Source organism: Diabrotica virgifera, chromosome 8 (genome assembly GCF_917563875.1).
Source record: "Diabrotica virgifera virgifera chromosome 8, PGI_DIABVI_V3a".
In the NCBI taxonomy this organism is placed as follows: Eukaryota; Metazoa; Arthropoda; class Insecta; order Coleoptera; family Chrysomelidae; genus Diabrotica; species Diabrotica virgifera.
In genome coordinates, this window is record NC_065450.1 from 127,541,635 (window position 1) to 127,568,896 (window position 27,262).

At 33.5% G+C, this 27,262-nt stretch overlaps 1 protein-coding gene across 2 annotated transcripts in view; it reads left to right on the forward strand.

The window, feature by feature from the left end:
* The window catches only part of LOC126890005 (ATP-dependent translocase ABCB1-like), a 225,884-nt gene that overhangs the window by 66,100 nt on the left and 132,522 nt on the right, over nucleotides 1–27,262 (forward strand). For both annotated transcript variants that reach the window (XM_050658806.1, XM_050658805.1), the window contains exon 7: nucleotides 21,344–21,568. In XM_050658806.1, the coding sequence (XP_050514763.1) occupies nucleotides 21,344–21,568 (225 nt within the window). The remainder of the gene's footprint in view (nucleotides 1–21,343; nucleotides 21,569–27,262) is intronic.

Here is a 27,262-nt window from a genome sequence, read left to right on the forward strand (position 1 = left end):
TGAGTGCGGCAACTTAGCGCCTGTTACTCGTACATGCGTGTGTATTTTGTGTTCGAACAAGTAAGAAGGCGGAATAAAATTGCTATGCAACAAAAATATATTGATAACAATAAACAACGTTTCATGAAAATAGAACACGGCTAAACAAATCTTAAAGTCCGCCTACCAATGAAACGAGTGTGATTCATGCTCATAAAACATTTTTATTTTCGGAGAGTCGCATAAATAATGGCCGGACGTCTATTTGTTTAGCAGTGTTTTATTTCCATGAAACGTGATTTACGTTACATGTTTCTTTGATGTGCCAATAAGTTATGAGATAAAAAATATCCGTTGATCTACCCAAGACGGATGCCTATGACCAGTACTAGAAATTCACAATTGATAAAATCGATTCATCTCTGGAAGAGAAATAAACGTAGCAGTTTTCGTTTTCCTCAATAGAATTTTTCTAAATTCTTTTAAACTCAAAAAACCAAAAAACGAAAAATTTTTCAAATCGATTTTTCTAGAGAACTGCGTATTCTTCTGAGTTAAAGCAAAAGTACCTTTTAGTACAAAACTATCCCAGAATTTAATAATCCAGTGTCAGAAATGCTTAAAAGTTAGAGAGAAAAGTTATTCGATAAAATATCCGTTTCCGTAACCAAAACGGACACCTATGACCGGTACTAAAAATTGACAATTGATAATTGACATTTGACAATTGACCTCTGGAAGAACAATAAGTGTACCAGTTTTCGTTTTTCCAAATAAAAGCGTTCTGGAGCTATTTTAAAGAAACTAATTACAAGTCTTCGATATGCTTCTTCTAGACGAAGCATATCGAAGTAGAGGTCGTCCGCCAACCAGATGGTCTGATGACATCAAACGGATCGACAGAAACTTGATGCAGACAGCACAGGACAGAAATGCATGGAGAAGACTGAGGGAGATCTATATCCAGCAGTGAATAGATCCGGGTTGAATTATGACGATGATGAATTACAAGACGCCATCTTTAAAGAGCTCTAGCTTTCCACGGAAGCATTTTTGAACTAGGTGAATTGAGTTAAATTTTCTTAAAATTATCTGAGAAATCTCCGGTTTTCGTTTGTTATGAGAGTTTCTGGACACCCTGTACAATATAATGGGTAGGTAAATTTCCTACTATAACCAATAAATTGTAAAAATTGTTTATTTACTTTTATTGCGTTTACTTAGATATAAATATGATCTAATCACTTAAAATAAAGATGTTACAGTTTGCTATTAGATTTGAAAAGTGTGTAAAACTTCCGAGACATTATTCAGGAAAATAATATTTAATAGGATACGATTGTTTTAATGATATACAAATTAATTTTTTGTATTATTCATCTTTTCGGTTATCCTGCCAAGTTTTAAACGGTTTTAGATTAGTGTTTTTAAGCATACTCGACATGGCATGACTCAGAAAATTGTGGTGATATGAATATGTTTGTATAACACCCTGAAATAATTTTACAGACACACAATTTAATTTTTTTATACGAAATAACTATACAACCATCCTGCCTCTTTGAAAATAGATTTATATTAACCTTCTTGAGATATGTGCGAAATGGCATGACTTAGAAAATCGTGTAATTTTCCACGAATTTTCTTACACATTTTTTAACTATATATAGTAAAAAAGGTGTAACTAAACATCCTGCCATTTTGAATAATGTCTACTAAAATTATTTATTTTATAACGAAATTTATTTTATGACTTAGAAAATCACGGAACCAGAGTGAAAATTTTATACAGAATTTTCCAAGAAACAAGTGCAGTTAAACATTAGGTGACGTCATGCCAACTTTTTTTTGGTCATTTTGAAATAAATATTATTAATTTATTAAGTTGGCAGGACTTAGAAAATTATGAAAATTTCATTATTTTCATTACATATTTGTATATCTGTATACTCCCTTAGTCCTTTTGCAACCGGCCTGCCCAAAAATTTTTTTTCATAAAATAGATAGTATCCTGTTATTCTATGGATATGGCAGGACTTAAAAATTCATCGCAACTCCCAATTTTTTTTTCATGGAAAATCTAATTTTCACAGGAAAATGTCACAGGAAACCAGTGGATTTTTCCACAAATTATAAGTACCTTTTCTAACCTTCCAGTATTGCAAAGGGCAGGACTTAGAAAATCGTGGTTGAACTTCTGTTAATATCTCCCGGTTTAATTCTTCTTCCGGACTGGCGATATCATAAAAAGTGACGGAGTTGAGTGAAGTTGGGCAAACATTAATTCTAGTATCTTAGCCTCAGCCAAGGAAGTTCAGGGTGAAAGGTTTAAACTCCATGGTTTTGTACAGAAGTGAAGAAAAAATGTAATGAATAAAAAAAGCTCGCTTAAAATATATGTCAACTGAGACACAAGTAGCATACGATAATTAAAATACGATAAGAAACGAAACCCAGTCACTCGTAAGAAGAATAAAAAATGATCACGGGGACGTTTTACGAAATAAATGACTATAAGGTCTGCAAAAGAAAATATGGCACTATATACGAGGTCAAAGAACGGAGGTAAAGAAACTAATATGTAGAACCAAAACACATAGAAAAGGATACATGGATTGATCATCTAAAAAGGCTCTCTGCAGAGGAAGAACAAATGACGCTAAAACCGAAAACACCAGAAATTACCACAAAAGAAGATGTTAATATAAGTACACAAGAAGTTCGAGAAACATTTGAAAAGCTGAAGAACAGAAAGGTTGCAGAGAAAGACGGAATACCAAACGAATTACTGAAATATTGTGGAGCATCAATAGTGTGACCAACTAGCCCGAAAAATCCGGGACATGTCTTAGGAAGTCGTGTCCCGGCGTCCCGGACCAGGCTTCCGGGCCATCCGAATTTTCAATGTTTTATAGAATAGAATAGAATAGAAATATGCTTTATTGCCATGAAAAATTTTACAATTTTATCGACAAAGCTTATAAATAGTCAAAAAAACAAAACAGTAACAATCCAATTTACTAAAATTACATAAATCGTCAATATATTTAAATAATAATAATAATAATAATGAAGTTAAAACAGAAATAATCAATTGCAAAAATTTAAATAAATTGCAAATGCATAGTCTACCTAATAATTAATAAAAAAGTTTAAAAGTTAAAAAGTTAAAAAGTTAAGCTGCTGCATATGGCACCCAAATATAGATAAAAAATAATAAAAATACTACTTGTGCAAAGGGTACTGTAATTTCTTAGTTATTGACTAAAAAAATCTTCTACTGAATAATATGGTCTTTCAGACAGGTAGGCTTTTGTCAGTTTACGGAATTTGTGGAAAGATGGTGCCGATATTAGTTGTAGGGGGAGATGGTTGTACATTTTTTTGCGGAATATAATATCGATTTCTTTACTAACTCCGAGGACGGGGTCGACAAATAGACGTCAAACGTAGAATTTCTCGTGAACTAGTCATGATTAGGTCTTGGTGGAAAGACATGTAGATGTTTACGAATTAAGCAAACAGTTTCTAAAATATACAAAGATGGAAAGGTTAAAATTCCGTGATCTTTGAAATAACTTCTGCAATGTGTTGTTCTTCTGAGGCCAAACAGATATCATATTGCTCTTTTTTGTAATTTGAAAATAACATCGAATTGGGCAGCTGTACCAGAACCCCAAAAAGGAAGACTATAACGAAGATATGACTCGAACAAAGAAAAATATGTTATTTTGGAAGATGCTAAATTGAGTTCATTCGAAACAGATCTTATAGCATAGCAAGCTGAAGAGAGTTTCTTCCGTATAAAATCGATATGGAGGGACCATTTAAGGTTGCTGTCTAAAAAATACCAAGAAATTTTACAGAATCAACGGTACTGATCTGGCTGTTATTAAGAGGTAAGGGTTGAAGAGCTCCTTTATAAGACAATGCTACTGTTTTATCTACGTTAAACGAGAGTAAATTTGAGTCGGACCAGGTTTTTATTGTAAGCAGTGGCGTGCTGGCCATATAAATGAATCGGTGCAATCACCGAGAGGCCGCGGCCTCTTGAGGCCGGTCAGAGGTCACAAAAAATTTTAGATGTAACTAAAAAAATATTTTTTTCATTTTTAATCGAATGTTAATTTTGTTAATAGTAACTAATAATAAACATTTAAAAAAAAATTAAATTTTTTTTAAGAGGAAACAGGTAGCAAAAATGCGTTCTAAGATTGCGGATGTAATTTTGAATATTTTTTCGAGATATTTGGCACACATATTCGTAATATAATAGAGAATGGCGGTACAGAGCCCAATTTGAAAATACATATATTAATATGTGAAAATTACTCTGTAATTAAATACAATATTAAAAAAACGAGCCTGTACCGCCATTAAGAAGAACAAAAAAATACACTTTCTTCAAATAAACTTTTTTATCCGATGCCTAGATTTTGTGTCATTTTGGAACTACTAAAATTTTTTATTTCATTAGTAGTTCCAAAATGACACAAATCTAGGCATCGGATAAAAATTTTTATTTGAAGAAAGTGTATTTTTTTGTTCTTCTTAATGGCGGTACAGGCTCGTTTTCTTAATATTGTATTTAATTACAGAGTAATTTCCACATATTAATATATTTTTCAAATTGGACTCTGTACCGCCATTCTTTATTATATTACGAATACGTGTGCCAAATATCTCGAAAAAATATTCAAAATTACAGCCGCAATCTTGGAACGCGTTTTCGCTACCTGTTGATCGCTACTGCTTCATCTTAATTATAAAATACAAGTTAAGTAGGTAATTGAATAAGACTATATAGGGTGAGGCAGATAAAGGGCCTATTAGAAATATCTCGAGAACTAAAATAAAGAAAATGATGAAAATTGGAATATAGGGGTTTTGAGGTGTGTGAACTATTTAATGAAAATATTTTGGTCTCTTTGCTACTTCCGGTTATACCGGAAGTTGATTGTAACTTCGTTTTTTTAAATATATTTTTACGTTTTTGGATTCTCCTCGATTTTTTATTTCATAAAATATAAGGTTTTGTAATATTATACAGGGTAGATTAAAAGATAATTACGTTTTTTTATTAATTTCGTAGCAAAATTCACACCCTGTAGAATTGTAGTAGTTTTACATCAAAATCCCTTTATATGTTCAAATGATTTTTAATATGGTCTACTATTGTTACCAATTACTAGTATAGCTAAATTTTGAATTTTAGTATACAGGGTGGGTCGAAACTCGGAATGTGTATTTTCTGAGTTTTCTTAAATGGAACACATTATATTTTAGTATTGTAATGAAATGGTATTTTATTGTACTTTTTAATTTCTTAAGCATTCCCTATACCCAACTGCTTTAATTTGTGCTTAATTGATAATCGCACCAACAATCTTAACTACGTAGATATTTTGATAGCTCAACCATTATTCGCAATTTTAAGTATCAGTCTCTATTAGTATGTATTTATTTCCGAAAAATTATTTGTGATTGAATATTTTTACGGCTAACCTAATAAAATTTCAGGTATTTTGTGTTGCAATTAATGTTTGGCTTGAGTCACCAATAACTCACAAATTGAAGCAGTTAGGTATAGGGATTGTTTAAGAAATTAAAAAGTATCCCAAAATAACATTTCATTGCAATACTAAAATACAGGGTGTTCCATTTAAGAAAACTCAGAAAATACTCATTCTGAGTTTCGACCAACCCTGTATACAAAAAAGGAAAAATTTAACTATACCAATAATTCTTGACATAGTAGACTATATTAAAAATCATTTGAACATAAACAGAGTTTATTATGTCAAACTACTACAATTCTACAGGGTGTGAATTTTGCTACGAACTTAATAAAAAAACGTAATTATCTTTTAACCTACCCTGTATAATATTACAAAAACTTATATTTAAGAAAGAAGAAATCAAGGAGAATCCAAAAATGTAAAAATATACAGGGTGTCCCATTAAAAAAAAAACGAAGTTACAACCAACTTGCGGTATAACCGGAAGTAGCAAAGAGACCAAAATACTTTCATTAAATAGTTCACACCTCAAAACCCCTGTATTCCGATTTTCATAATTTTCTTACCTTGAGTTCTCGAGATATTTCTAATAGGCCCTTTATTTGCCTCACCCTGTATACATAAATATATTGCTACAGATAATATTTATTTTTATGCCTACAAGTATATTTATGGTTTTCCAATTTTCTTCAAACATGTATGATGTATGTACCTACTCTGCAGAATAAAAAATAGAAAAACGTCTTCCACAATTTTGACCGAATTATTGGAAGTATCAAAAAACGATTTGATCAAGACAAATCGTTTTATGATGATATAATTACTCTAGATCCTAGAAATTTTGATACAATAAAAATGGTATACCTTTAATGGCATTTAAATAATTTACTGAAAAATTCAGAAGTTGTTATCCTATTATATCTGGGACTTGGAACTGCAATTATAGAAGAACTCGTGGATTTTGCTGATAAATCGATTGTATTAAAAAATAGGATTTTGCAAAATACTGAAATTATAGAAGATAGAGTTAATGATGAATATGTTCAGTCTACAGAAAATATAAAGGATATTATTAATCTAAGTGATAATGAATATGAAGTAACAAATGACAATGTTGTTGATATCGTGAAAACTTCACCTCGATGTGGTACTAAAAAGTGTGAAGATTGTATAGCTTACTGTTACGCTGTTTTGCTTCAGTGTGCTTATCCAAATTTAAATAGTATATTATAAGCATTTACATATTAACTTTTTCAGTGACACAAGTATCTTGCGAAAGAAGCTTTTCAACGTTGAAATACATAAAAAAATCGGTTAAGAAGTACTTACTTTAACACAAGATTACTTGGAAACATTTATGCTAATGGCTATAGAAAAAAGAAGCTTTGAATGAGCTTAAAAATGATGAAATAATCTACGAGTTTGCTCAAAAATTTACATCATTGAATTCAAAGTTTTATGTTTGATTTAAAAATAATTTATATTTTTGTTTATTTGATTTTATAAATAACGAGTAAAACATCCTTATAATAGAAGGTAAAATGGGGATGGGAGGCCGCTTTTCTATAAAATCACCGGGCCGCTTGAAAAGTTCCAGCACGCCACTGATTGTAAGTAGATCAGAAGTTATAGTAGCATGAAGAGTTGCAATATTTGAGTTGCTCCAAGTGATACTGGTATCATCAGCACAAAGAAAGATTTTTCCATCGATTTTTAAATTAGTGATGTCATTAATACAGATAAGGAAAAGTAGAGGACCCAATACTGAACCTTGGAGTACCCCACATACAATGTTTTTGAGACTAGAGTCTGTATCATTTGCTCTAACCAGTTGTTTCCTATCATCCAAGTAAGATTGGAACCAATCTAAAGAAATGCCTCGAATTCCGTAGAAATTTAGTTTTTTTATCAAAATGTTGTGATTTACACAATCAAAAGCTTTGGCGTAGTCACAAAAAAACGGTGGCAGTGTGAAGGTTATTGTTCAGTGCTTGATAAACCTCATGTAGTACAGAAAACATGGCATCAGTGGTGCATTTATTATTTAAAAAGCCGAACTGATTTTGTGATAAAATGTTGTTTTCAGCTAGAAAGGACATAAGTCGGTCTTTTATGAGTCTCTCAATGATTTTGGAGAGTACCGGTAGTAGTGCAATAGGTCTATAATTGCAGTATTAGATACTTCACCACCCTTATGAAGAGGAATAATGATGGCTGTCTTCAGGCACTCTGGAAATTTCCCTTTCTCAAAAGAATCATTAATTAGTGAGATAAGGACTTCTAACACATTTTCTGGAAGATTAGAAAAAAAATTTATCGATAGACCATCAGTACTACAGGAAGATTTGCTTTTGATACTATTGATTGTTTGGATCAGTTCAGATTTATCGACTGGTTTTATAAAGAATGAATTCGAGACCTTTCTTGAATTAGGGAGATAGGAAATGGGATCTTGTTGTGGCAAAATAGTTGATGTAATATTTTTACTCACATTAACAAAGTATTCATTTAGATTTTCAGGGTCTGGAAGGGAAAATGTTTGAGCAGTGTGGGTTTTATTTCGAAGATCGTTTATTATGGACCAAGTTTCTTTTGCAACACTTTTGGAGCTTCCCAGACGGTTCTGGTAGTAGACTTTTTTATTTATTTATTAAGCGCAACAGGCCTTGTAGGCCTAGGGCTAAAATGTTTACATTTCTGATTACATAAATAATATAGTAAATAACTTAATATAACTTACATAACTTATAAATTTTATTTAAATACACTTCAGTCTTTTTATACACTCCTTCACAACCTCTCTCCATCTCCTTCTGTCCAATGCTAGTTCTTTCCATCTCTCAATGTTACTTTTCTTCAAGTCTTCATATACACTGTCCTTCCATCTTTTCCTTGGCCTGCCTTTCCTCCTCTTTTGTATTGGTCTTCGTGAAAGTAACATTTTTGGCATTCGTTTACTTCCCATTCTCTCTATGTGCCCCAAGTATCGTATTCTCTGTGCTTTGATCGTCGTCGTAATCGTTGGCTCTTGATATAGTTCTTCCAATTCTTTATTGGTTCTTCTTCTCCACTGACCTGCTATTTTCACACCTCCATATATTGCTCTTTGCATTTTTCTCTCCCATGTTTCTAACAGGTCTGTTTCTGACTTTTTGAGCACCCATGTTTCGCTTGCGTATGTTACTGTAGGTCTGATAACAGTCTTATAAATTCTTATTTTTGTTTTTCTTGATACGTGTTTGGATTTCAATAATGTGCGTAATGCTCCATATTTTTTATTTCCTTTAGCTATTCTTGCCTTTATCTCCCCTTCTTCATGACCATTTTCATCTATTTTGGCTCCCAGGTAAATAATTTCTTTGGCTCTTTTAAACGAGTATGTTTTTTCTCTATCTATTTGTACTATGATGTTATTCTCTTTTTCTTTTTGGATCTCTCCCATTATCATATATTTTGTCTTTTCTTCATTTATTTTAAGTCCGAATTTTTTGGCTTCTGTTATTATGTTTTTCATTAACTTTTGTAGTTCTTTTTTGCTTGTTGCTAATAGCGTCAGATCATCTGCAAATGCTATGCATTGGTGGCCGTTTTTAAATATCGTTTCTTGCATGTTTATTCTGCTTTTCCTGATTATTCCTTCCAATGTTAGATTGAATGCCATTGTTGATAGTGGGTCTCCTTGTCGTAATCCTTCCTTGGTTTCAAACTTTTTGGATGTATACCCTTTCCAAGCTATTTCGTTTGTTGTGTTTTCCATCGTCATCTTTATCATCCTGACAATTTTACTTGGTATCCCCAATTCTTTCATCAGTTCGTACATCTGCTGTCTATTTACTGTGTCGTAAGCCTGCTTAAAGTCTATGAACAAAGCATATAGTACTGTTTTATGTTCGTAACAGGTAGTCTGTATTTCTTTTAAGGCAAATATTTAGTCAGTCGTTGATCTGTTGTTTCTAAAACCTGCCTGGTATTCCCCCAGTATTTTTTCCGAATAATGACTTAGCCTTTTTCTTATACTTTGTGCCAAGATTTTGTAAACTATTTTTAATAGTGCGATGCCTCTGTAGTTTTCGCATCGCATTCTATCACCTTTTTTATGTATAGGGCATATTCTTGCTATGGTCCACTCTTCTGGCATTTTTTCTACTTCCCATATTCTTTTTATCAGGTCATATATCTCTTTCTGTAGTCTTTTCCCTCCTGATTTTATCATTTCGGCCGATATTTCTGTTATTCCTGGACTTTTGTTATTTTTCAAGCTCTTTATTTCATTCTTTATTTCTTGTTCTGTGGGTATTTCTATTGCTATCTGATCATCTTCAATTTCATGGTTTGTTTCCTTTTGTACTTCGCTCTTATTTAGCAGTTCTGTGAAATAGTTTTGCCAGTTTTCCATTATTTTTTCAGGCTCATTTAGCAACATCCCTTTATCATCTCTCATATATGCGTTGTTTTTTTGATATCCTCTTTCCATTTTTTTTTGCTTCCTGGTAGAATGATCTTATTTCTTTTTTTTGAAATTTTTCTTCTATTTCTTTCAGTTTGTTCTCGTTGTATTTTCTCTTTTTGCTTCTACATTTTCTTTTCATGATTTTTCTCAATTCTCTGTATTCTTCTCTAGTGCTTTCTTCGTCATTTGTGAGATTTTTGAGTCTTACTTTTCTTATTGCTTCTGCTACTTCTTGACATTCTTCATCATACCAATCTTTTGTTTGGTGTTTTCTTTTGGTTTTCGCTAGGATTGCTTTACTTGTATCCAAGATTGCTTCTTTGATATTTTGCCATTGTTTGTCTGGGCTTGACGTTTCTTGTTCCCTGATTAGTCTGTTGGTTATTCCCTGTTCATACTTCTTCTGTGTGTTGTTATCTTTTAGTAGTCCTATGTTAAATTGTTTTCCAATTTTTTCTGTTGTTTTATTGCTTCGCTTTATGTTATGCTCGATTTTATATTCTGCTCTCACCAGGTAGTGGTCAGAGTTACAGTCCGCTCCTCTCATGCTCTTTACATTTATTACATTGTTTGCATGCTTCTTCTCTATTAAAATATGGTCTATCTGATTTACTGTCTTCTTATCAGGGGAAATCCACGTTCCTTTATATATATCTTTTCGGCGTAATTGTGTGCTTCGTATCACCATTTGCCTTTCTGTTGCAAAACCTATTATTCTTTGTCCATTATCGTTCGACACCTCATGCTTACTATATTTCCCTATTATGTGTTCGTATATATTCTCTCTTCCTACTTTGGCGTTGCAGTCTCCCATTATTATTTTGATGTCAAACCCTGGTAATTTATAATATTCTCTTTCCAATTGCTCGTAGAATTCATCTTTTTCTTCTTCTGTGGCATCTTCAATCGGTGCGTGTACATTTATTATACTTATGTTTCGTTTGTCCCCTTTTAATCTTATTGTGCATAGTCTATCTGATATTGGTTGGAATGCCAGTACTCTTTCCTTCCATTTTCGCTGTATTATAAAACCTGTTCCTAACCTTCTGGTTTCTCCCCCGCTTTTAAAAAATACCACGTCTTCTATTTCTACTATTTCTGTTTCCAATTGTTTTGTCTCTTGTAAAGCTATTATTTCTACATTATATCTTTTAATTTCCCTAATTAGTTCTTTGAGTTTTCCTGTTTCGTATATGCCTCTTACATTCCATGTACCCAAGTTGACTTTCGTTTTCTTTTTGTTATCTTTACTTATTGCCTTGTCCATTGCATGCGTCGTTTCCGTCTTTTTTAGTAGACTTTTTTAGCTGATTTTATAAGTTTAAGATAGGTTGCCCTGTACTTGGTGATATATTCAGTGATAGAGACGTTGGTAGTAAATTTCTTGATATAGAGAAGAGAACGCATATTCTTGGAAGATATTCGGATACCTTTAGTAGTCCAGTGTTTGTGATGTTTTGGCTTAATTGCAATTCAAGGAAATGCTTTATTGAAGATACAGATAAGCTTATCTAAGAATTCACTGAAATTATTATCCACGTCCATGGCAGGAAAGCGCCACTCAGAGGTTAAGCATAAATTTTGGAATTTACGAAAGTTCCGGGTGGAAAAAATCCTGCCTAAACGTCGGGTTTTCGAGGAGGGTTTGCCGGAGATATTAAACTTCGTATAAACTGCTTCATGATCAGATAGCCCAGCATTAATAATTGTAGAGTGGACATCAAGGGGTGAGAAATCTGAGACTGTATAATCAATTATGGTAGATGAAGTTTTTGTAATCCTTGTAAGAGAATCAACGTGCATTGTTAGACCATACGATTCAAATATGTTGACCAAGGATATTTGTGTAGCACAAGCAGTAGCATAATCAATGTTAAAGTTCCCGCATAAAATTTTTCTACTTTTATGGGGCAGGTCATCTAACAAATTTAGCAGGTTCTGAAAAAATAGTTCCACGGAAGAGGCAGGTGATCTACAAATGCAAATAATATAAAGATTAAGATTCTTATTGTAAACTAAGGAAAACTCAAACGAGGCTTCACTTAACAGAAAGTCATATTTTGTTACCAAAGAAAAATCATTACTCGTAGAACGAATTAGTGTCCCCCCATAAGCTGAGCTGTTGTGGTGTATTTATCTACAAAAAAAAGGCTCGTTGACTTCAAGCCAGTGCTCTGTAACCGCAACTACCGGGGGAAACCCTAATTCCTCTAGGAACAAAAACAATTCATCAGTTTTGTATCTTATAGAACGAATATTAATCAGAACCATGCTAAAGTTGTTATCACTAAAACAATTTGAGGATTCTAGTCCGTCAGAACACGTCGTGATGTTTAAAAATTTCGTTTTGGAGAGGCAGCGGAATAGTAATTTCGGTGACATTCCCTTGATTTTTGCAGATGTATAATTCTTTCAAAAGTGAGAAAGGACCTATAAGCATTAAGATCAGCTTCCACCTCATCTGGACCAATTCCATAGGTATTGTTGAAGTCTAGCAGAATTTGTCGTAGATCTTCTGTCTTAGTGGGAAGTCCCTCGGAAGCCAAAAACAGTTTAACGCTTGTGTTGGTAAATCCATCATAAAACACTGAAGCTAGTTGGTCATGTAGATAAGAAAGATGAAGTTTAATGGCTTTTAAGATATCCGGTTCCCTTAATCTGGCTAGAAGATATCGACTATTAGAGTTATTGGTTAATCAAACTATTGGTGGGGTCAAAGGATCCAGATTTATCGATGGTTCTAAAGTATCCTTCTTAACGAAATTTATTGGCGAATGGAACGGATTCTTAGATTTACAAACTTCGATGGCTTGCTTGTCTGTATGTTTGTGTTTTCTACTTCATCTTTGTTCTTGCGAGAATTGTTAATTGGATTTTCCAAGGTGACAGGGCTTCTGAGATTCTTCGGATTCTTATGTGACTGAGATGAAAGCGTTGGTTCAGAATAGGAAGATTCTATAGACCATTTAATGTTAACACCAGGTGGCCAAATTTCCTTATTAAATAATAAGTTAATAGATGTTTTAGATTTTATACCTATTTTGAACGAAGAGCCAGTTGTTGTGTCGGCATCTTTAAGGAGTGCGTAACATCTAATGCGTAACAATCTAATTCCTTAATGCCTAGCTTCTCTTTAATATAGTGAACCACTTGTATAGGGGTGTACGTTGGGGTCAAGTTACTAATAACTACAAAGTGACAATTATCTTCTGTACTTTTTAGCTTTTGCTTTGGACTTGGTTCTATATGTCGGGACTCTTCAGTTTGGGTACTTGCGGTGGCATAAGATATATTTTTCTTCAATATCTCTTTTTCAGTTGGTATAGTAGATAGATTTTTAGTAAGACATTTGATTTGGAATTTCACCGATATTTGAAGAGAGTCTTTCTAATCCCAACTTAATCTCAGTTGAATTTGTGTCTTGGATTTCAACCTTGATAGTCTCGTCTGAAGAGCCGAAAAAAACTGACGATATATTGAAAATGTCGTGTTCCATCTAATCTGCCTTAGCGATTTTAAAACCTTTTCAGGATTCAGCACGTTGTTTAGTTTGTGGATCTCGTCAATTTTTTTCGTAAGATAGTCCAGTTTACCGTCATTTTTAGTTAATAGATCATAAGTCTCGATGAAACAGGCAAATTGTCATTTAGTTTTTTAGTAACTTGAATTAAGGCCTCAAAGTTCTCTAAAGCTATTTGATTTTTTGACAAATTTGTAATTTTGTCATTTAAATATCTCAAGCTTGGAGAGTCACATACGGTACAAAAGAATCTAAGATGAGAAGACTTTTGGTCCAATAGGGCTTTAGTGATGGTCTTGTTTAATCTCGTACATTTCATATAGAAGTTTCTTTGGCAATCTCCGTTACATCTTAACTGATTGTATTTATCCGAGTCAGAATATTGGGTAAGACAATGTTCACAAGTATACGTCATTTTCAAGGTTAATTGATTACGATGTGCAAAAATTAACTAGGTCGATGTGATGGTAGTAATAAAAAATTTGAAACACTTACAGCTAGTATTCACAACACATAAATCACAACAAATAACAAAATGTGTAAACACAAGAAACAAATCAAAACATACATCCGTACACTTCCACTGCTGGAAAACGAATGAATGAATTTCAATGTTTTGTTAAAATTCTATTTTGAAATTGTGAATATTCCGTTAAAGAATTCTATCAAAATGAATTGGTAGGACGAAGAAAAGTCGACAATCTCGAGGGTGTAATATTAAGATCAATGCTCGGGGTGAGGCTTCTAGATAAAAAAAAACAAATAAATGGATTAGAAACAAAACCAAAGTAAAAGACGCAGGAGACCATGCTGCCAAATTAAAATAGAGCTTCGCAGGACACAATGCCCGACTGTAGGATAAAAGATGGAGTCATGAAATACAACAATGGAGACCGTAGTTAGGAAGAAGAAGCAAAGGAAGGACACAAATGAGATGGGCTGATGGCATAAAGAACTTTGGGGGACACAACCGGAAACACGTGGCGCAAAATAGACAACACTGGATTGAATTGGGGGAGGCCTATGTTCAAAGTTAAATTTCTGAAGGCTGAAGAAGAAGAAGAATATTAATACCAGATCCAAAACGCTGCATATCGTGGTATTTGGTATTATAGTTCTACGAAAATTCAAACTGTGAACTTTTTTTTCGTTTCTGTATTTTAATTATCGTCATTATCATTACAACCAATTGTGACTTAATCCCATTAAAAATATCATTGTCAACATATAAATGTTCAATGAATAAATAATGTTTAATTATGAAAGTTCTATATTGAAAAAATGGCCCGATTTTCATTGAAAAGTCCCGGATTTCAGGTATTTTTTTCAGCCGTGTCCCAAATTTGACTAAATAGGAGTTGGTCACACTAAGCATCAATGACAGAACAATTAAAAACATGAATTAACAAAATTATAAGACACGATAGAATACCGGAAGAATGGAGAACAAGCGATGCAGAGTAAAACTCAAAAATGTAATCCATCTTCTGTATAATAGATAAGTTCCCCTAGATATCATAAAAACTAATCAAAACATCTACCAAAACAACAACAAACCTATAGACATAGGCAGAGGAATAAAAGACTTTAAATCATCAAAACCGTTAACAAAGGAAGAGGATACAGAATGGGAAATAAATAAGTATACTGACAATAGCCAAGAGACTATCATTAGTAAAAATTTAAAATGACTCATCAACCCCATTTCAAATTCAGGGAAGGTAGGGAGACGCGCTGACATGTCAACTTTTTAACATATCCTTAAAAAAAGTCGTACGAGACTCTAATTTCGATAGCAGAGGAACTATATTTAATAGATCAGTCCAATTTATAGCCAGGGCCTATTTTACCACTAGGCCCGTGAGGCACCTGCCTCGGTCCCGTATTTTAATGGGACCCGGAAAGATTACCCAAAAATCAGATTTAATTCAACAACAAACTAAATATCCAAAATTCTTTCATTTTACGAACAGGGAATGATAAATGATAACAAGAATAGTTATAATTAAACAATGTTTAATTTCGTAAAAATAAATTTGATTTATTTTTAATAAAAATTTAAATTTCTGGTGCAACTATCTTCTTCTTAACGTGCCCTATCAAGTCCCCTTGACGTTGGCAATTAACATGGCGAAACTGTCTCTGTCTCGAGCTATTTTTCTGTCCACTTCTTTATTCCTGTCCTTTCTTTCTTTAGTCCTGTCCACTTCCTGATATTCTTTATCATATCAATCTCCCCTTACTACGTGTCCAAAATAGGCCATCTTTCTATATTTGATGTTATCAAGCAGCTCGCGGGCAGCATTTGCTCTCATAAGGACTGACACATTTGTCAGCATAGCGGTCCATGGTATTTTCAGTGTACGGCTGTGCAGCCACATTTCAATGGCCTCCAAACGATTAATGGTGGACATTTTTAATTTACATTCTTCGACATCATACAAGAGGACTGACCAAATGTAACATGTAATCATTCGCTTTCGAAGTTGTATTTTTAAAAATGTCGTACGGGCTATCTTGATTATACATTTTATCTGTTTATCTGGATTTAGCTGTTCAGTAATAAGGCAACCAAGGTATTTAAAACTGGGTACTCTTTGAATTATATGACCATCAACATATAACCGTGAATCATGATGGGCCAGACGGCTAAATACCATGTATTTTGTTTTTGAACAGTTTATGTTTAGGCCAAACTCTCTTTTCACTGTGTCTGTGCCTGTATGGTATTTAAAAGGCATTATAATCCATTCATATCATCACTTAAAATAACTGTATCGTCTGCATATCTGAATGTATTTATCAGAATTCCATTAACTTTCACACCCCATTCCAAATTATGCAACGCTTCTTTAAATATAACTATATTTCTATTAACTATATTTTTATTAAATAATTAACACATTTAAAAAAGTTATTATTATTATTAAATTATATTTAGCGGCCCGAAAATTGTGTCGTGCCTCAGGCCCGATTTGAAGTAAAATATGCTCTGTTTATAGCATATGCTGACTTCGTGGACTACAAAAATCAGGGCGTGAACCACGGAAATCCTAACCGAGCTAGTAGCAGCAGCAAAACGAATGCGATTCCATATAAATCAAAATAAAACCAAATCCATGGCGACTACCACAAATACAACAGCTGAAAATGTTGGTGCTAATCTAATTGTCAATGACCAAAACTTCGAAGCGGTTAAAGAGTTCATATACCTAGGGACATCGGTTAGCCCAAATAGTAACACAACAGGGGAAATAAAAAAGCGAATCATAATTGCAAACCGGTTCTATCATGGTCTATCAAAGTACTTAGCTAACAAGCGCCTGTTTAAAAAAACTCGTATAAGACTGTATAGAACCCTGGTAGTACCCGTAGGTAATCACATATGGATCAAAGGAATGACCCTAAATAAAACAGATGAATCCTAACTATCGATCATTGAATTTAATACTTGCAATTGTGATAGGAATAACACGAAAGCACATCTAAGTGAAAAAGATAAATATATTTTTTTTTATTTGAAAACTTGCAAATTTACAATCTACTCTATACAAAGGAGTATTAAGTAAAACTGATAAATTATGTAATGTTTTGTAGGTGTTGCCGGCCAGTGCCGGTTCACCTTATTCACCACTGTATTCACTAACACAAATGTCACTCACACAAGTCTTCTGGCCACTGTCTCTTGAGTCTCCGAACTGGTAATAAAGGATTGGAAAGCGTGGAAATCAGCTCGTTGTTGTGATTGATACTTCTTTTTCTATGTTTGGTCGCATGCAGTCCTATTACGTTCTTTATGAATGGTATTTTTAAGTCCTCATGTAATGTTTGGTTTGAAATATACCAGGGTGCATTTGCAATGATTCTTAAAGTTTTTTGATTGGTATGTCTGCAGAATTTTGGTGTTTGATGGTTTCGTACATCCCCATAGTTCAATCCCGTAGGTCCATATAGGTTTTAGTATTATTTTGTATATTGCCAGTTTGTTTTCTATGGATAATTGTGATCTTCTACCAAGAAGCCAATTCATTGTCTGGTTTTTATTTGGAGTTGTTGTTTTTTAGCTTTAATGTGCGCTTTCCATGTTAGTTTCTGATCAAGGTGAATACCTAAATATTTGACTTCGGTCTTCACTGGTATAACTTGGTGGTTTATTGTAACATGTGGACAATTTACATGTCTGTTCGTAAATGTTATGTGAGCCGATTTTTCGTGGTTTACTTTGATTTTCCATTTTTGGAGCCAGTTTTGTAATCGATCTAAATGTGTTTGTAGCTTGTTAGAGGCCACTACTGGATAATGGCCAAGCGCAATTATTGCTGTATCATCGGCAAACGTGGCGATAGTTGTTTCGTTGGTAGTTGGTATATCAGCAGTGTATAATAAGTACAAAAATTGTCCCAAAACACTGCCTTGGGGTACTCCTGCCCTTATGAGTTGGTAGCTTATGTTATCTTTTTCCATTTTGACATCGAACTGTCTGTCGGAAAGGTATGATTTTAGAAGTAAGTAAATCTGACTCGGCATGTTTGTTTTTAGTTTGTATAACAGACCTTGGTGCCAAACCTTATCAAAGGCTTGCTGAATATCTAGAAATGCTGCAGTGCAAATGTTCTTGTTTTCTAAACCGTCTCTGATTAAATTTACTATCCTATGGCATTGCTGAGTTGTGGTGTGTTTTTCCCTAAAGCCAAATTGATGATTTGGTATTAGATTATTTATGGAGGTTATACTATTTATTCTAGTTTGCAGTAGTCGCTCAAATATTTTAGAAAGTATAGGCAGCAGGCTTATAGGTATGTAAGAGGCAGCTTCTATTGGTGGCTTTCCAGGTTTGGCGATCATGATAATTTTAGCAAATTTCCATTGCGTTGGATAGTAGAAAAGATGAAGAATTCGGTTGTATAAAGTAGTGAGAAAGACGATAGCTCTTCTTAATAAATGTTTGAGAATTTCTCCCACTATTAGATCATAACCTGGAGCTTTATGGGAGTTGATTTTCTTTATCTCTTCCATAATTTCTGATGAAGTAATTGATCTAGTAGGTGGTGATAGTTGACAGGGAGCATCTAAATAGCCATTTATTTCTTTATCTTCGAATAAATCTACTGGTGCAAACACTTTTTCAAGGTGTTCTACAAAAACTCTTGCTTTTTCCTCATTTGATCTAGCCCATGCATTATATATCGTTCTGTCTTAATGGAGAAGCTGTTATGACGGGTCTTTTTATTTTTTGGGTCGCTCTCCACAATGAGTGATCACTGGGAGTCAGGTTTTTGATGAAATATTCAAAAGATGTATTTATGGATTCTTGAAGTGCTGAATGTAGTCTGTGAGTCAGTCTATTGAGATTGGTTTTGTCCGCTGGGTTTCTTGTGTGCTGCCAGATTCTGCGTGCCCTACGCTTCTCGGTTATCAACTCCTTAATATATCTGGGAACATCATCTGTCTTTCTCTTATGATGTACAGGTGTTGCTTTCCAGGCCGCGTTTTGCATCAGATTTGTGAAATCGTGAACTGCTGTCTCAATTTCGTCTTCTGTTTTTAGCCTTACGTTGAGACTTAGGTTGGTGTTTACGATTTCTTAAAATTCTAGCCAGTCAGTTCGTTTAGAACACAGTCTAGGAGGGGAACCTTTTTGCAGAATTTCACTACTCACATTGATGATGATGGGACTATGATCGGAGCTAAGGTCAAAGCTTGATTTAATATTACATCGATGGATTGGTATACTTTTGATTATAGCAAAATCTAATAGGTCTGGAATTTTATTTCTATCAGTGGGCCAATAAGTTGGTTCGCCAGTTGATAAATAGTTAAGATTTTTTTGTTGAACTGTTTCCAGGAGATGTTTTCCTTTGGTTGTAATAAGTCTTGAACCCCAGGTAGTAGGTAGTGTGTTTTGCATTCCAATCTCCAGCAATTATGTAATGGGAGCCTAGAGAATCAAAAAGTTTATTATATTCTTCAGTTGAGGAGATCATATGTCGAAGGGGACTGTATAGTGAAGCTATGGTAATATGCCATGCTGTGCTTTGTATCTTTACTCTTGCACTTTGTATTTTGTTTGTAATATATGGCTGCAGTTCATAATGTTTAATAGAGTTTTTAATAATTACAGCAGATCCTGCATGAGCTCCACCATCGGGATGATTGGCATAATATGTTACATAATTGGGTATTTTGACTACAGTTATGTCAGTGCTGTAACTTTCAGAAATCAAAAGTATATCAATCTTGTGCATTTTCAGAAAAACAATAATCTCTTGTATATGATTTGCAAGTCCGTTTGAGTTCCAAGTTGCTATGATAAGTGTATGAGCCATTAGTGTGCAATCTTGTTAATAACAGTTGTGAGCATTGTTAAGATCATGCTGTTCTGATTAAGTAGCTGGTTGAACATGTCTCTGAATTAGTTAAGGAAGCTGCTCAAGACGTCTGTTAGATTTTCGTTCTCATTGTGTGTTGACTGCCTGTTGGGATTATTTTGTAATATGGCAGAATAAGTCGGCTTTATGTTCGGATGATGATTTTGGAATGTAGTATTAATGGTTGTCGTTTGGTGTACTGTTTCTTGACTTTGTTGGTGGATTTGAGGTGGACCCGTATTGTTGGTTTTCTTGTTAATTAAATCTCGGTATACAGAACAGCCCTTAAAATTGGCTGGATGGCCTCCATTACATAAAGCACAAGTAGCGGGAGTGTTACGTGGCTTCTGGCAGGTTTTTGAGTCATGTCCACGCCCACATCTTACACAGTTGAATGGTTTTGTGCAGTATGTTTTTGAATGTCAGTACCTCTGGCATCTCATACACTGAACTATTCCATTCTTAGGTCTAGGAGGCTCAACCGTTATTCTTGTGTGGTGTAAATATTGTATATCAAATATTTCCTTATTATTATTTTGAGGTTCCAAGTCTACAAAGAATAAGGGTAGAGGTGCTTTACTTACTATGTGTGTGACGTTGACTATATTTCTAACTTTGTGTCCCTTGGATTGTAATTCCTGTTTTATATCATTAACTTTTACAGAATGATGGAGTCCTCTAATAACTACTCGGTAGGCACGTTCCTCTTTTAGTTGATAGGTGTGGTGAACTATTCCTTCTTCTCGCAAATATTTTACTAGTTTTCTGTAGATATCTACTGTTTTGGGATATATTTTGACAGTGGAAAAAGATAAATATGATGAGAATTTTGGTATTCTTTTTGGTGTAAATCAACCGTTATAACTATCTACGTTTCTAGACCAGGGCATTTAGCACTAAAAACACAGGAATAAATCGATTTTTAAATACAGCACCTAGAGAATTGCAACTTTTTGCATTATGTTCAGGATGATGACAGGAAAAAGTCTCATATATAAAAATGGGTGGAAATGCATAATTGCATTTTAAAGTGCATAAAATGCATCCAAACTGCATAGATATGCCAAAATAAGCATATTAAGGGCCAGATTTTGTTACTCGGAGATTTTTGAGCAGAACACGACTACGCCATCAAAACCAACTTCCAGAGCACCTGGTGCCAAAGGTCACTGCTAAGGAACCTCATCTTCTGGCGTTTCAATAGTTTTCAGCCTTAAATGTATGTAAACAGATTTCTAGGCAGTTCTTGGGGTCGCTGAATACGAATACGCTATCAGAACCAACCCCTAAACCAACTGGTGCCCAAGGTATTTTAACGAAAGGGATTTTGTTCATCTCTAGGTACTGTATTTAAAAATTGTTTTATTTTGTGCTAAATGCCCTGGTCTATTCTTAGTTTTTAAACACGGTAGATAGCGGTAACATATTTAACATTTTAATACTTAAGTACTTGTAGAATAACTTTGGATATGATTTAACTGTTTCTAAGTAGCTTTATAAATTTTAGGTGTTCTTTTCAACGTTAATAGCTACTTGGAATTTTGGATTAGGAGCTCCACTACTGGAGACTTTTGGAACAGCCAAAGGGGCAGCACAAAAAATATTTTTCGTATTAGATAGCAAACCTGTTATCAGAAAATTTGCAAACAGTGGAATTGTAATAAATGATGCCGCTTTGGAAGTAACATTTGAAGATGTGCATTTTAGTTATCCTTCAAGATCAGATGTAAAGGTAGGCTTAAAACTCAAACTAACTAATAAAAATGTTAAGTTAAATGCTGCACTAAATTATATGACAGTGTTGCCTGAGTTCTACTTAATTACTCACCCTCGATTTACTAGATTTCTATTATTTAATTTTCATAATAATATTTTAATTTTTCCATAAGTTTCTATCTTGGGTCATTCATACTCAACAATTTTTTTTGTTACTCTACACATCCTATAAATTTTTCACTTCTGCAAAATAGATTCTTTGTTTTTTCAGTTTAGTTACTTAAAATTTAATTTTCGTTTGAATATTTCTGTCACAGAACATACTAATCGCCTCCTTTTATTTAATCTCTTCCGCTCTAAATATACTGTATCATCATTATTAACCATTTTGAGTCCACTGCTGAAGATAAGCCTCCCGTAAATAATTCAATTCCGTACCTCAGAGCAAAACTGTATTAAGTCCAAAATTTCAGTTTTCTACTTTTTTAGCTCACTGGGCTTAAAATTTCCCGCTCTATTCACTGGTGTTTCTTATTCGCTGTTTCGACTGAAATTGGCCAAAATAGTCTTGTATGAACAGTATTAAGTCAACACTTCGCTTAGAGCAAAACAGTATCTTCTGCACTTCAAATGTATTAAATCCAAAATGGGAAATCCAATTTCCCAGGGCAAACCATATTATGTCCAACAAAAAGTATTATGTCCCACATAATGCAATTCAGGCAAAGCATTAAGTCCACAATCTTTTAAAATTTGGCAAGTTCGTGCCTCAGAGAGCACAAATTCACCGACAATTTTGGAATCATGAGACAACCATAGATCCAAAAAGACAGTTTTTATGTTCTTATCTTGAAAAACGTGTATCAAAATAATAAGAGAACGGAGAGGTGCTCAAGCTAGCACAATGGCCATTGTAACTGGAAATATTTTTTAACGTCGAAGAAATGAGACTCTAGATATTTCTCAATCTATTGTTAGATGTTCACTTGAAAAAATAAAAACAAGTATAGTTTTATAATGTGACAAAAGAGGAAAGCAGCCGTCTAAAAATAAAGTAAAGAATGAGGTAAAGGATAGGATTCATGAGCATATAATGGCCTATCCATGTCAAGAATCACAGGATAGTCGAAGAAGGACGGCGATCAAATATTTAGGAGGTCACTAAAATATTTCTACAATGTTTAGGATGTTTAAGGAAGAATGAGATGTGAAAAACAATCCTTCGGACAAGGTAGACAAAGAATGGCTTTACAATGGCTTTATACATAGTTTTATAGATTATAAATTATACCTATTTATATTATTATGTAACCGAAACAAGTGTGTAGACACTTATCGGTATATGTACTACTTTACTTTACAATCACATTTTTAATACAGAATTTAATTTATCATTAGCTGTTCCTTCAAAAGACACTTGTGATAAATGTGATGAATTTCTAGTCAATCTAAGACTGTCAACGTCTGAAGCTGAGTGAGAAACAGTACCAGTGATGGTACAAATTGAAATAAATAGACAAGGAGATGTCCATCAATAGCCCTGGACAAAAAGTTTTAATGATAAATTTACAAAAATGTCTTACTTGCCCAAAGCTAACTGATCCTCAAAGATTTTACAGTCTAAAACTCTGGTGTTTTAATTATACAATTTATGATTCAACGGAAAAACAGGCGAACTGTCTAATGTGGGATGATTCAATTGCTGGTTGAGGTGGAAACGAAATGGCGTCGTGCTTGGTCCAATACATTCACTCATTACCTCAAAGCACAACTTCCATTGTTATTTGGACCAATAATTGCTCATCTCAAAACCGGAACTTACAAATTATTATGTGCTAGTTTTATCTACTTTTGAGATATCCACATACAGTGCCGGATTTACCACTAGGCCGACTAGGCCGCGGCCTAGGGCCGCAAGCAAAAGGGGGCCGCAGCGTTTTGTAAAAAAAACTTTTTTGGTAAAAAATTGTCACAACATTGTCAAAAATAGCAATAACGATAAGAAACTCCTTCCAATAAGAGTAAACGTTACAAGGTGCACGCCAAATGGCATACTGTAAAAGCTATTTTGCTTAACTACTGGAGCTACTACGATGCAATTAAAAAAATATCGGTCGATACAGGGGAAACAAATGTGAGCCGAGCTGAAACTAATGGAATCAGTAAATAATTTTTAAAATTAGAGAATGCTATTCTACTAAACATGTGGTACGATATTTTACTAAAAATGAAACCTATATTCTTGAAAAAACAAGACGCCCTAAAAAAAAGCTCTCCTTGGAGAACAAAGAAGAAGAATCTACTGAACCCCACTTTAATGGCAAAGAAGACTTAAAGATTAATACATTCAATGTTGTAATTGACAGGCTTTATTCAGAATTGAAGGAAAGATCCGAAGTTTATTTCAGCCTTAATGAAAAACTTGGATCTTTATACAGCTTATCGTCAATTTCCAATGAAGAAATCAGAGGAAGAGCTTCTATTTTGGCTAAAAAGTATCGAATCGACATAGACGGTGACTTTGGAGACGAGTGTGTCGGTACAGTTCAAAGGCTTTGTTGAAAGTATATTTGATGGAAGAAAGAGAACCTCATGATAACAAGATTACCAATTTACCAATCCTCCGAGGAATACACTTTTGGAGTATCTGAAACTCATTCGTGAAAAACAGTTAACATTATTTTCGAATATGGATACGGCTTTGGGCATTCTACTATGCATGATGACATAATGCATCTGGAGAAAGATCACTTAGCGTGTTGAAAAGAATCAAAAACTACTTGAGGAACTCGAATTCTGACGAAAATTCTAGATTGTCTACTGAGTTTTGTTTCAAACGTTGAGCTTTTTTAAGCCTTGGACTTTAACGATTTGATTAAAAATTTTGCAGCCAAAAAAACTATAGTGTTTAAGAGTTTAGATATGAGATTTATTGTGAGTATGGAGTGGAGTGAGTGTCAATGTTAATCACTAATCCAACTTTATCCAAATTAAGAACGTGACATTGACATTTTTCAGTATAAAAGAATAATGTTAGAATTGACCGATCTAGAAGTTTATTTGTTGTATCCTTAATATTTTTATTTTTCAGTACCTTATCCTATTACCTTACTATACAGTTCATATTATTTTGCTTGTACTTTTACTTATAATGTATTTTCAATTTTCAACTCGGCTTTTTTTAGTCTTTTGTTGTCACCTGTACTTTTCCCCCCGAATGAAACAAATGTTATTTAATTTTAACAATATTAATAATTTTTCAAATAGCTGTTTGCTAACTTTTTGAATTATATATTTTTTATAAAAATATAGAAATTGTTGGTAGAGCTGTTTTGGGGTTTTAGCCAAATTTGTAAACCAAGATTATTTAATTAGTGAATACAACATTTCAACCTATTTATCCACCGTATTCAAATAGAACATTAGTGGGATTTCTATTCATTTATGTTATGCTCTGTATGTTGTACCAATTTTAAAAAGTAAAATTAAAACAAACGATATGTATTAATATGAAATGTGTTTTATGCTTTAATTATATAATCTTGGAGTTATCGGGGGCCGCTCGGGGTAATTTGGCCTAGGGCCGCAAGCACCCTAAATCCGGCACTGTCCACATATAAAAGAAATCACTCACAAATTCCTTTTGCGAGGGCATACGCACATGGAGGTGGACAGTATACACTCAGTTGTAGAACGAGAGGCTAAAAAATGCCCTAGTTTTCAAATTATTATCTACTCCATAGTGATTAAATTGGTTACGGTTGGCTAATATTTTGGGAAAAAACAAATATTTTAAAGTGTATGAAATGGCAATTTTTAATCTTAAAGACTTTAATAAACTGTGCAATTCTTACGATTCGCCGTTTCAAAATAAAAATAAAACTGAGAATAATGAAAAAAAATTAATTTCACAAACAGTATGTATGTAATTCAGAATTCAGACAAGAAAATCCTGGGATTCTGTACTTTAACCCTGGAAGATCACACCTATTTTTTTTTACATAAACCTCACACATGGGTGTCAGATACCCAATGATTTTTTGTGAAGAAATAAAAAAAAAAAAGTAAATATTTTATTATTTCCAGAGACTCTCTAATCACTATTGAATACATACGAATAATTAAATCAATCATTTTATTTTCTCTCTCTTAATTGTAGTAACACAAAAGAACAAAATATTAAAAATACCTAAAAATAATTAAAAAACATTCTCTAAAAAACCGGAAACATAATTCAAAATATTTTAATTTAATTTAACAACAAAATGGTATTTCTAACTAAAATATAACACCTTTTGATTATAGAACTCATATTCATACTTAGCCAGGTATTTCAGTTTCACTCATTTTAGTAACTACACTCATAAGACAGTGTGGCTCTATGCTTCATGCATTATGCTTTATAGCAAGCCGAGCATGCATGCTTAGCTTTTCCATCTTTGCCTTTGCAGAAATAACACCTAGTTTTCTTTACTAAATTTGTGGGATGTTGTGTTGTTAGGTCATTAACTTGAACGCACACTTGATCGCAAACCTCACACATGGGTGCTACATACCCTAGCCTGTATTCAATAAATTCCCGTGATTGGAAATATTGCTCAAATGAGACCGCAACTACACATCCGTCCTTGGCAGACTAGATACTGAATTTACATAAAGCAGCATTACTATTGAAATGCAGCTGCGCAAGCTACATGCAGTTAAGTGTCGCGATGGGTATCTCACACCCAAGTGTGAGCTTCCAGGGTTAAAATAGACTTCGATTTGGAATTTAAAAGTGTAGACTTAACCAAAGAATTGGTAGAAGACATCATCAATCTGTAGAAGATTCTCTGATTTCGTTGAGAGATACCTTAAATCCGATAAGTACTAAAAAATTCAATGATCTTCTGCTAAAGTGGGTTCCACCCAGGAGACACAATACCCGTGGGTTCCAGTGGGTTCCATAAAGACACAATTCATATTACTGATATAGCGGCAGTAGCCCTGCATTTGTTAAGTTTTTAATTATTTTTATCTACTCTATGTCATATTATGTATAAGTTTTTAGTTTGTGAAAACTGTCATTATAGATAGCAGTGCGTGAAGGGTTTAAAGTGTGCGTGAAGTAACAATGTATTTTAAATGGGATTTACTTTTTCGCACACTTTCAATGGGTTTTTGGAACACATTCATATAATCAAATATCCTTAACTTTCGCGTTGTCATGGTGATGACAATATGAACAATGACTTACAACAAAATTTTTGCAGTTTTGTGGTTTGAAATTAGTTAGGATTTTTAAATGTCAAAGTTCTAAAAATTGTAGAATAGAAATGAATTCCAGTGACGAAAATTTACAATTTTTTTATTTGTTTATCGTAGATAATATATTGTATAAAACTGTGCGTGAAGTACTTTTTGCGAACTTACGCGATGTATAGCACTCGCTCCGTTGTCGCTCGTGTTCTAAAAATCGCGTGCGTTCGCAAAAAGCATACTTCACGAACTGTTTCATAAATAACTATTTTATGTAAGTACTTCAAAAAGTTATTGTTAATTTTTTTAGTTAATAAAAATACAGTTGCGTTACAACCATTTCTCTTTTTTAATTCGACTTTTTAAGTCGTTTTTTTAGTACTCGTATTAATGGTTTTGTTACAAATACGTTCGTATAAAATTTTTAGTTCTTTATAGCTAAGCATTTTAGTATAGTATAGTTGATCCAAAA